This window comes from Sprattus sprattus, assembly GCF_963457725.1.
Source record: "Sprattus sprattus genome assembly, chromosome: 14".
Classification (NCBI taxonomy): domain Eukaryota; kingdom Metazoa; phylum Chordata; class Actinopteri; order Clupeiformes; family Clupeidae; genus Sprattus; species Sprattus sprattus.
In genome coordinates, this window is record NC_137912.1 from 1,995,172 (window position 1) to 2,007,671 (window position 12,500).

The window sequence follows — 12,500 nt, forward strand, 5'->3', positions numbered from 1 at the left end:
GCTGGCAGCATAATTACTTTGCATCTATTAAATAGGAAATGTATTTCATGTATGTGTAGAACCTATTTAGAATGACTGACTTTACATAAAACGGCAGTGAAAGACATTTGAGTCAAACATTACTTTTGCCTCAATGAGGGTGGCGTGTGAGAGCATAATCGGCACGACAACGTTGTACTTATTAGCAGCACACTTTTGAGAGTTATTGTGAATACGCTAACGCTTGATTTAGCGGAAAATCTAGTAAACGTACGTACCACCTGTCTCCTGTTCTGTTGTTGTTGTAGTTGTCGCTCAAATCGCTACAAGCACGACCTCTGCTTATAACTCAAACTAGTCCAGCAGCTCCACCATCAACCATTGTCTGTTAGTTGTTAGTTCTCTTGTTGTGTTTCTGATATAACTATAACACTGCATGTGGATTGGTATGAAGACTGCAGTGGGTTTAATTTTCTGCCCCTTACTTCATAGTTCTACGGGTATTTCTGTTCGAAGTGTGCATGCTTTGTTTTATAGTGACGTTTCACGCTAACACTTTTGACAAGGGCAACCGTCTCGTTGCAGATTAAACACATCGGTTTTGTCCTGCCCACAAGCAGCACAAATGCATAGCCTACTTGTCAGTCCACTCTGTCTTAAATTCGAGAGTTTTGGAATCAACTTTTCGTGTGTGAGAGCCTGGCAGATGATCATTAGTAAGTGTGCTAATGTATGTGTTTTTCCAACATATTCATGGTTGAAATCGCAGTCCCACAACTGTATGTTGAGGTATGCATGTTCTTGCTGTGTGTCTGATATAACTATAACACTGCATGATGTATGATGTATGATGTATGATGAATACCGTGGGTTTATTTTTCTGGCCCTGTCCTCAGAGTTTGGGGGGTAATTTTGTTCGAAGTGTGCATGCTTTGTTTCATAGTGACACATTCACGTTACCACTTTTTGACAAGGGCAACCGTCTCGTGGCCAATGAGTGCATTGTCATAGCGTTGTAGTTATTCAAAGGTTACCCAGCGATCATTGCAGTATGAATGTGACAAAAATACCAAAGAAAATAAGAACGTATTCGTTTTATTGGATCGTTTTATAATAGTTTCTGTATTGTATGTAAGATAAGCATATCGTTTTGTTATAAATCGCAATGTTTTTCACAAAAAAATGACCACCACGATGGAGATACATTTGCCTACTCAAGTGAATATATAGCATTAGACATGTTAGTATTGACTGTGCTACATGTCTCCAAGGCCCATGTGACTGCACCTGCCCGACAGGTCTTGAAGCAGCATCCGTGTCATGTCAGTGACAGTTGGGAGGAAAAACAATCAATGACTTCCAATAAAGAGGTTATGTGGTAGCTACGGGCTCGACAAACAGTAGTTACCCCACCCAGCGGTCTGGCGTTGAATAGGTTGAATAGGCTTTAGGACGCATAGCCGTCGGAGTAGTATGTAAGCCCGACCAGTACGTTCAATTTTTTCTGAATCAACCGCCTGCCCCCGCCCGCCCATTTTTTTTTCGAGGACGGAGAGGGATGCAGAAGTATAAATTAGGCTTTAGTGGATGTGTGTGTGTCTGTGTGTGTATGTGTCTGTGTGTCTGTGTGTCTGTGTGTCTGTGAGAGAGAGAGATGTCGAAAGGTAAGACAGAGGCAAAAATGTGATTGCTGTACTTTTAACTTGTTATTGTTTATGTATTGAGTTAGTATTTGTGTGTTTGTGTTTGTGTCTGACTGCATCTGTCTGTACATGTGAGTTCATGTGAGTGTGTGTGTGTGTGTGTGTGTGTGTGTGTGTGTGTGTGTGTGTGTGTGTGTGTGTGAACTGATACTCTGAATGACGCTGCCATCTTGTTTGAGGAAGGAATGACACTGGCCGACTTGCTTGACCAGAAGAGGGGGAAGTTTGCTTGGTTTAGTCACTCCAGTGAAACTCATGGTAAATGCCCCGCGGTGTGTGTGTGTGTGTGTGTGTGGCGCGCTGATGTGCTCAAGCAGTCTGGTGGCGGTGCGTGTGTGTGTTTGTGCGTGTGTGTGTGTGTGTGTTTGTGTGTGTGTGTGTGTGTGTGTGTTTGTGTATGGCTCTAGTACACAGTCCTGTCTTGAAGTGCTGGGCTTGCTGCTACCTGGTGGTGTGGGTGTGTTTGTGTGTTTATGTGTGTGTGTGTTTGTGTGTTTAATGTGTGTTTGTACTTGTGTGTGTATTTTTATGTAGTTTGGTGTCCTGTGCCTCTCTGATTGTCTTTATGATGCTTAAAAGAACACACACTGACTGTTTCACTGTTAGGTCACACACACATACACACACACACACACACACATTGACTGAGCGTAATTTGTCTCTGGGTCTTACAGTATTATTTGCAATGTGGGTGCAAGGGCACAGAGACTTAGAGGAGTAGAGGATGAACGGTAAGTCTTCCAGGGTGTACCTGTATGTGTTCTGTGTCCACACACACACACACACACACACACACACACACACACTCACACACACACTCTCTTCTTTGGCAAACATCAGTCATTCAACAAGTATGAGGCAACAATTCTAACAGACAAATGTGTGTGTATCTGATAAACATATGCTTCTCTGCATTGCTTTTCTGCCTCTATTTGACTAAGGGTGTGTGTGTGTGTGTGTGTGTGTGTGTGTGTGTGTGTGTGTGTGTGTGTGTGTGTGTGTGTGTGTGTGTGTGTGTGTGTGTGTGTGTGTGTGTGTGTGTGTAATCTCTCTTGGGACAGCAGACGTCCTCTGAGTATCTGTATGTATGATTCTGTATGTTTGTGCATGTATGTAAACTGGTTTTCACGCTTTACTGGGTCACACACACACACACACACTCACACACACACTGGTTTCAGCCCTGCTCTTTGTCCTGCAGGGAAGCGGCGTCGCTTACAGTGCATCCGAGGAGCCGTGAAGAAAGCGATACTTCGTAAGGCGTGTGCGTCTGCATGCCAATCAACCCCTCTTCCCCCTCAGCCCCGCCCCCTTGACCCCCTGACCCCCTGACCCCTGAACCCCCCCCCCCTGCATCGGGTGACCCGCCCCTGAGCTGACGCGATATCGCCCCCCCCTCCCTAAATCTCCAACACTCCAAGCCCCCCCCCCCCCCCCCCCCCCCTGGGAGGGTAGGGGTTAGAGGTGAAAGGTCAGATATTAGAGGGGGGGGCGTAGCTCTCCTCATCAGAGGCTGTGAGGTCACCGGCTCTGATGTCTTAATATGCGGCCACCATCAAACAAAGACCTGATACAGAACTTGATCAATTACCTCTCTGATCGATCAATAAATCATCTGTACGACCTCTCCTAATCTTCCTGGATTAATATTCTGAATATTTCTAGGTCCGTGCATGTGGACGCCATATTCCGAGTGTTAATACACGGCTGCCTTTGCTACTCCTGCCTACCTCTGCTATGTGAGACGGAGGTAGGAGGTTTGGCTAAGCTCAGTGTTGATTGGTTGGTTGGTTGAGCTCCAGGCTTGTATTGGTCCCTCTGATTGGTCGACTCCTGTGACGAGGTGGCTGCTGGGATACCTGGACGTTGTGCATGTGTTGCTCCTGGCTTGACCTGGTCCCTCTGATTGGTTGACTCCTGTGAAGAGGTGGCTGCTGGGATACCTGGACGTTGTGCATGTGTTGTCTGCCTCTTCCTCCAGGTGTGTCCAGTGGAGGTGTGCTCCCCCTGCAGGCCGTAGGGCGCACTGCAGGCAGCAGGGCATAGTGGGGATGCATGCATGGGTGTGGGCATAACAGAAGTGGCACAATTGTGCTGACTACTTCCACACACACACACACACACACAATTGTGCGGACTACCTCAACACTGCTCTGAAGAACTCCTGTTTCAGGCCAACATGGAGGTTATATTGTTTATTAAATAAAATGTCTTTCTTTATAAGCTGGTGTGGGCTCTTGTAAAATGGTCATGGGTCTATTTGGTCTGTCCATCTCAATAGCTTTTTTACTCTTTAGTCTTGAGTCTGTCCTTTACAAATATAAACTATTACGGACAGAAAACGTCTACAATTCTTCCTGAAGCATCTTAATCGTCCAATGAGTGTGAAAGGGAGCATTTCTCCACAGAACATGTTAGGAGGAGTGTGTGTGTGTGTGTGTGTGTGTGTGTGTGTGTGGCAACCACAACCACAGAAGATGTTAGAAGGAGGGGGAAAGGCACAGCTTGGTAATAATGTTCATTTGGCCAGACCGCCGAGGAAGGAGCGTACTTGCGCACTTTTAGGGTGTGCACTCCAAAGTAGCGTACTTGTGCACTTTTAGGGTGTGCACTCCAAAGACTGTAAGTGAGTAGCATACTTGTGCACTTTCAGGGTGTGCACTCCAAAGACTGTAAGTTAGTAGCGTACTTGTGCACTTTTAAGGATCACATTAGGTTCGAGCTTAGGTAGAAGTGACAACCTTGGGTCCGTGGTAGCTGGATGTGCGTTTGGCACTCCAAAGACTCCACACTGTAGACAATGGGATGTGCACTCCAAAGAATGATAGCCTTGGGGTTTGATGTTAGCATTGTGTAGTGAATAATAGCCTTGGGGTTCGATGTTAGCATTGTGGAGTGAATGATAGCCTTGGGGTTTGATGTTAGCATTGTGTAGTGAATGATAGCCTTGGGGTTTGATGTTAGCATTGTGGAGTGAATGATAGCCTTGGGGTTTGATGTTAGCATTGTGTAGTGAATAATAGCCTTGGGGTTTGATGTTAGCATTGTGTAGTGAATGATAGCCTTGGGGTTTGATGTTAGCATTGTGGAGTGAATGATAGCCTTGGGGTTTGATGTTAGCATTGTGTAGTGAATGATAGCCTTGGGGTTTGATGTTAGCATTGTGGAGTGAATGATAGCCTTGGGGTTTGATGTTAGCATTGTGGAGTGAATGATAGCCTTGGGGTTTGATGTTAGCATTGTGGAGTGAATGATAGCCTTGGGGTTCGATGTTAGCATTGTGTAGTGAATGATAGCCTTGGGGTTTGATGTTAGCATTGTGTAGTGAATGATAGCCTTGGGGTTTGATGTTAGCATTGTGTAGTGAATGATAGCCTTGGGGTTTGATGTTAGCATTGTGGAGTGAATGATAGCCTTGGGGTTTGATGTTAGCATTGTGGAGTGAATGATAGCCTTGGGGTTTGATGTTAGCATTGTGTAGTGAATGATAGCCTTGGGGTTTGATGTTAGCATTGTGTAGTGAATGATAGCCTTGGGGTTTGATGTTAGCATTGTGGAGTGAATGATAGCCTTGGGGTTTTATGTTAGCATTGTGGAGTGAATGATAGCCTTGGGGTTTGATGTTAGCAGCATTAGCACCCACAGGCAGTTACACCGTGTTCTCTGCAGACATACTTGAGGAACAAAGGCTTCACCGGTTCTCTTCTGCAGATCTCAGATGTGGCGCTCTCAGTGACAGTAGCCTTGGGTGTGTGTTTGTGTTTGTGTTAGTGTGTGTGTGTCTATGAATATATTACTAGTGCTGTTTTTGACACTGACATTGTGAATCCTTAAGTACAAATATATATTACCAGTGCTGTTTTTGACACTGACATTGTGAATCCTTAAGTATAAATATATATTACCAGTGCTGTTTTGACACTGAGAGTGTGAATCCTTATGAATGAACATGTTACCAATGTTGTTTTCTAATACTAAGAATGTGAATCCTTAAGTATGATTATGTTACCAGTGCTGTTTTAACACTAGAGCTAGAGCTAGAGAGGTTCAGAGAGGGGGGTATCTATCTAGAGAGGGGGGTATCTATCTAGAGAGTGGTATCTATCTAGAGCAGTGGTTCTCAACCTTTTTTCAGTGATGTACCCCCTGTGAAATATTTTTTCAGCCAAGTACCCCCTAACCAGCGCATAGCATTTTTGATCGAAAAGAATATGTAATTCACAGCGCTTATTAAACTGTCAACACTGAATATTGAACATGGAACATTGTTGCATTGAACTGAGTGCGTTTGCAATTACATTTTAGTAAGAACCTTGTGCTTGTGCTTCACTGAAAATCTTTGTCAGTCTTGGTGGCAGGAAGGCAACTGCTGGAATCAAGCTCTTCTCCAGACACAGTCTGTTTCTCTGCTTTGTTGTGATCACAGTCATTGCAGAGAAGGAGGCCTCACATAAATGTAAGGAGTAAAAGGGTAGTAGCTGCTCCAAAGCTTTCTCTCCCAGGTCAGGGTGCTCCTGCTTCTCACACATCCAAAACTGTGTAAGTGTTGATTTGGCAAACTTCATCTGGAGGCCAGTCAGATTACAATCTCCAGGAGTCTTTCCTGATTAGTGACAGGTAGCTTGCTTCCGTATGCTTTGGACAAGAGAAATGGGTATCTCACCAAATCCAGCTGTGTAGATTTCTCCTCCATGTCAGGAAAGTAAGACATTCGAACATTTAAATTTCGAATCAAATTGGTCAAATGTCCCACGATGACCAACTTGACAGGAGCGTCCACATCCTCACTAGAGAGAAAATCATCCACCTGAGGAAAGCAGGTGAAATTCCCCTGTTAAATCCCCCTGGCTCTTCTCCACAGCTCTGCTTTCTTCAGGAAACCTCCCACCTTGTCATACAGGTTTAAAATGCTGGTGTCCTTTCCCTGCAGACATATTCAGTTCGTTCAATTTGCTAAATATATCTGCCAGATAGCACATATTTGCAAGCCAGTCTGTGTGGCATGCATGGGGAGATTTGTGCTCAATCAGAAAGGTGTGTAATCAGATCGTAATTTCAACAGCCGGTAAAGTATTCTCCCTCGAGAGAGCCATCGCATATCTGTGTGCAGCAGCAGTTGTGTGTGTTCAGCTTCCATGTTTTCGCGAACAAATCGCGCTTATTATAGGCTACAGTTACTTGCCAAAACGATAGAAGACATTCCTCCGTGATTTCCCTAAGAAAAAAATAGTTCTTGCGTAGCAACCCGCATTCTGACTTCAAGTTTCAATGACTTTCCGTTACGTTCAATTACCGGAATACTTGCGGACTGATATGAAAGATGTGAATTAGAAGCACAAAAGCCGTTGCCGATGGCAGCGGATATAAACTTTTCGCAGCAGTGAAAATCAAGGAACTACAAACCTGCGAAAGCAGACATTTAACCCACATAGGCTAGCTTTGGCCCATACAAATCAACTGAACATTCTGAATAGCCGTATAATAACTATTTTTAAAGGATTTTTGAATGGAGGCTAATTTGGAATATATCTTTTAAAAATCTCACGTACCCCCTGGACTACCTTCAGGTACCCCCAGGGGTACGCGTACCCCCGGTTGAGAACCACTGATCTAGAGAGTGGCAGAGAGAGGGGTATCTATCTAGAGAGGGGTATCTATCTAGAGAGTGGCAGAGAGAGGGGTATCTATCTAGAGTGGGGCAGAGAGAGGGGTATCTATCTAGAGAGTGGCAGAGAGAGGGGTATCTATCTAGAGTGGGGCAGAGAGAGGGGTATCTATCTAGAGAGGGCGTATCTAGCTAGAGACGGGCAGAGAGAGGGGTATCTATCTAGAGAGGGGTATCTATCTAGAGACGGGCAGAGAGAGGGGTATCTATCTAGAGAGGGGTATCTATCTAGAGACGGGCAGAGAGAGGGGTATCTATCTAGAGAGGGGTATCTATCTAGAGAGTGGCAGAGAGAGGGGTATCTATCTAGAGAGAGGTATCTATCTAGAGAGGTTCAGAGAGAGGGGATCTATCTGGAGCATGGCATGGCTTGTGTAAGGATGGAAGGCGTCGTAGGGCATGTGCTCAGAGACTGCAGCTCAGGACAGCAGCTGAATTCTGAATGTGACAGCTGAGATGAGGACGTATCCCAGCATGCTTTAGGTTGCATGGTTGCCTATGCGGAAGCAGTGCTCTGATTGGCTGAGCAGGACTGGGATGTGATTGGCTGCCTGGATGTTGAAGGATTTGTTTATCAAAGTAACTTCAATCATTTTAAAAGTTGTGTTGCTCTGATTTAGTGATTTTATTTTTTGCTGTTTGTTATGTTTATGCCTTTATCCATTAAGAAAATATGTGAATCCAGCCTCATGCTTTGGCTTTTTCCTTTTTTTCTTCATCATGCTCACAGGTATGTGTGTGTGTGTGTGTGTGTGTGTGTGTGTGTGTGTGTGTGTGTGTGTGTGTGTGTGTGTGTTCGTCATCAGATGACTGCAGCTTTTTTACAGGTCCCAGCTCCACTGCCTGGAGCTCTGTGGTGTCCACACACACCAACAAACACACACACTAACACACACACACACACACACACACACACACACACACACACACACACACACACACACACTCAAACACACACACACACACACACGCACAGGCAGATCACACTGAGCTTAATCTGAGGCAAAGAACCGTAGAACCTTCTAGGGACATATGGTGTGTGTGTGTGTGTGTGCGTGTGTGTGTGCGTGCGTGTGTGTGTGTGTGTGTGTGTGTGTGTGTGTGTGTGTGTGTGTGTCTGTCAGCCAGTCAGCCAGTCAGCCAGTCAGCCAGCCAGCCACTGGTGATTTTTGGGATGCCTGTTTTTCCCTCGGGAGTCTCTGTTCCTGGCGGTGTTAAAAATAAACATCCTTAGTTCCACCGCTTTAGAAGCGTGTGTGTTGAAGTGTGTGTGTTGAGGCGTGTGTGTGTTGAGGTGTGTGAGTTGAGGCGTGTGTGTTAAAAACACTCAGCACACCAAAGTGTCTAAAATAACATTTACTCTGGGCCCTGTTGTTGTTACCTCTGGGACTGGTACCTCTAACAGAGATGTACTGCTTCAACTCTATTGCTGTGGTCTAGTGTTTCTCCCTCTCCTTCTCCCTCTCCCTCTCCCTTGTTCTCTCCCTCCCTCTGTGGTCTAGTGTTTCTCCCTCTCCCTCTCCCTTGTTCTTTCTCTCTTTCTCACACTGCCTCCCTCTCTGTTGTTCTTTCTCTCTTTCTCACACTGCCTCCCTCTCCCTCTCCGTTGTTCTCTACCTCCCTCTGTGTCCAGCTCTCTCTCCTTCTCTCTCTCTCTCTGTCTCTCCCACAGCATACACAGGACAGGAGTGGAGAAGAGATCAAACTCATAGCTTGTGTGTGTCAGGGGCATGCTTCCCACTCTGGCCATTCATCCCCTGGTTTCTTCCCCCTCTCTCTCCCTCTCTTTCTCCCTCTCTCTCTGTCTGTCTGTCTCTCTCTCTCTCTCTCTCTCTCTCTCTCCCTCTCTCCCTCTCTCTCTCTCTCTCTCTCTCTCTCGTGCAGTGAGTATGCCGGCAGGTGAGAGTGAGTCTGTCAACACAGATACCGCCCCAGCAGGAGACATGGAGGGAGAGACCTGCTGCACACGACTGGCGTAAGTCTCCCTCTCTCCCGCTGCCACTCTTCTCACCTCTCCCTCTCTCCCTCTCTCTTGCCTTCTTTTTCATCCCTTTCTCTGCCTTTCTCTCTCTCTCCTTCTCTCTCCTTCTTTTCCTCTCTTCTCTGTCTCCCTCTCTCTCTCCCTCTTCATCTCTCTGTAGAGAGGATGGGAGAGTAGTGTAAGATATGGAGTAGGGGTCTGAACATGTGTGTGTGTGTGTGTGTGTGTGTCTGTGTGTCTGGAACATGGGCTGTCTTCCTATTTTTAATCTGAGGAGGTGATACATGTGGATCTCATAGGTTTGCAGTCATGGAAAGATTGGAATATTCATTTAATAAAGGAGTGTTAAACCTCTCTTTCTCTCCCTCCGCTCTCTCCCTCTCTCTTTCTCTGGCTTTTTTATTTCTCCCTCTCTGTCTCTTTCTCGCGGTCAATCTATCACTCTTTCAATCTCTCTTATGTCTCTTATGTCTCTCTTATGTCTCTTTATGTTCTCCGCTTGAAACTGTAATGATTGCTGTCCTCCTTCACTAATCTTTCTTCTCCCCCTTTTCTCTTCTTCCTCTCTCCTCTTTTCTCATCTTCCCCCTTTTCTCTTCTTCCTCTCTCCTCTTTTCTCTTATTCCCCCTTTTCTCTTCTTCCTCTCTCCTCTTTTCTCATCTTCCCCCTTTTCTCTTCTTCCTCTCTACTCTTTTCTCTTATTCCCCCTTTTCTCTTCTTCCTCTCTACTCTTTTCTCTTATTCCCCCTTTTCTCTTCTTCCTCTCTCCTCTTTTCTCATCTTCCCCCTTTTCTCTTCTTCTGTCTCTCATCTGTATGAGAGGATTAACTTCATACTTGAGGTTCTATGCACAACACTCACTCAGAAACACACACAGACACACACACACACACACACACACACACACACACACACACACACACACACACACACACACACACACACACACACACACACACACAGACACAGACACAGACACACACACACACACACACAAACGCACACACACACACACACACACACACACACACACACGATGAAAGCAGCTAGTGCCCTGCGGGTCCCAGTCCCCTAGTGTTAAGTGTCAGGCAGGTAACAACGTGGCACCCCTGTGGTCAGTGTTGAGTGTGTGTGTGCATCTCACTGCTTCTGTGTGTGTGTGTTTATGTGTGTGACCAGGGGCGGAGTGGGACACAAAAATCCACCGGGACAATTCTGACTGCACCGGCCCACCACCGGCCCACAACGTGCCCAAAACTAGCCCAACCCGCATCCCCTCCACCTCCCATATCAACTACACAAACAAACGGGCGGCTTTTGATCATTATTGTTAGATTTAGTGTTGATGTGTGGGTGACAGACATGACAGTGACAGTGACAGTGTATTTGTATATGTACATTTATGGAAATACGGAACAAATCGAGTCCCGTATTGGCTCAAATGTTATGCTAATTCGCAACAATGTGTCCTGTCAACTCACTCGCATTTAGTTGACGGCTGGTTGAATAAATCCGTAATTCTTGTACATTTTGATGCACTTTCCTCCAGCATCCGCCTCTTTTTCAGTCTGGCCTTTTTGCCCCTCCATCAGGTGTCCCTCCATCAGGTCCGCTTCACCTGCTCTCTCTCCCTGATCGCCGCTAATTTATCTCCCTAGGTTCACTTCATAAAGGCAGAACGATACGCATTTCCCATGAGGCAATTTGCTCCGACCATTCTACATTCAACAAAAAAAACGGATTAAATCGCTGGCCAATTTATATTTGTGGTCATGAAAGTAATGGAGCGTCTGAATAAAAGAGAATTACATCAATATAGGAGGCTAAACAAAAATCTGAAGGTTGGATTAATGGGAGTGAGTTTGACACACACCATAGGTGTGATATACAGAGACAAATAGTGCTATAAATACAGGTTGGACTGCTCAACCACATTACTCTCGGAGAATTTAGAGATTTTCACGGGACCATGATTTGACGTACATGCAATCTCGATGGGCCGCTCATGAATTTGACACGACGGCTGCGAAGGCCGGTCTGCAGGCTGGTTCTTGATAGATTATTGGCCGACAGGCCGACCGGGAAAAATCCCGGTGCTCCCGATGGCCACTCCGCCCCTGTGTGTGACAGTCCTGTCCACCACGTGTACTTCTCACTCCTCTGTAGCCGGTTCAGCTTGGTTCAGCGCCCCTGTGGTTGAGTTAGAAAGGAAGCGGTAGCTACTGTAGCTAGCTTTAGGATGACTGCTATTGTAGCTAGCTTTAGGATGACTGCTATTGTAGCTAGCTTTAGGATGACTGCTATTGTAGGTAGCTAGCGCTAGGGTGACTGCTATTGTAGCTAGCTTTAGGATGACTGCTATTGTAGCTAGCTTTAGGATGACTGCTATTGTAGGTAGCTAGCGCTAGGGTGACTGCTATTGTAGCTAGCTTTAGGATGACTGCTATTGTAGGTAGCTAGCGCTAGGGTAAGGTGACCAGACGTCCCCGGTTTCCGGGGACAGTCCCCGTTTTGGGTGGCCTGTCCCCGGCTGGAGCTGTCCCCGGAAATGTCCCCGGTTTTCACAGACAGACCCGGGATACAAATTAGAAAGAAAGAAAACAATGAACAAACGTTTAGTTGCGTAGCCTACACGCCACAGGCTCAAACATGCCAGCCAGCAGCCAGGGCAGCAAGCTCTTTTGATTGGTGGAATATGCAGCACTGTAGAATCTTTAGATACAGCCTCGTTGAACACGAACGTTTTCGTTTTATATTGTATAGGCTACGTTTTCAAATAGCCCTGTGCCAGGCTGTCAGATGTCTATTTTATCACTATAACATTACACTAAAGATGTCTTTGTCAAGTTTAGTAAAACAGCTGATGTTATGGCAGTGGGTTGCGTTCAAGATGAGGAAGCAAAAACAGTCTCACCAGATTTTCACGTAGCCTAGAATAAGGGTAGCCAAAGCCTACATGACCTAAAAACTAAAAAAAAAAAAAACGTATGTTCTTGTGTCTCTTAAAAGACACAAATGAAATGTGTTTTTCCAGTCAGTGTCCCCGTTTTTCGCTTACAAAGACAAAAACATTACATGTTTTGGAGGTGTTAACGTATCTAAACTGAAATTGTCCCCGGATTTCGTCTCAGAAATCTGGTCACCTTACGCTAGGGTGACTGCTATTGTAGC

The 12,500-nt window shown here is 45.7% G+C and overlaps 1 protein-coding gene across 1 annotated transcript in view; it reads left to right on the plus strand.

The window, feature by feature from the left end:
- cacna1c (calcium channel, voltage-dependent, L type, alpha 1C subunit) overlaps positions 1–12,500 on the plus strand; it is a gene marked incomplete at both ends in the record, with an annotated part of 73,653 nt that overhangs the window by 11,333 nt on the left and 49,820 nt on the right. Inside the window, one exon of the mRNA XM_080851342.1 lies at positions 9,232–9,322. Within this exon, the coding sequence (XP_080707468.1) occupies positions 9,232–9,322 (91 nt within the window). The remainder of the gene's footprint in view (positions 1–9,231; positions 9,323–12,500) is intronic.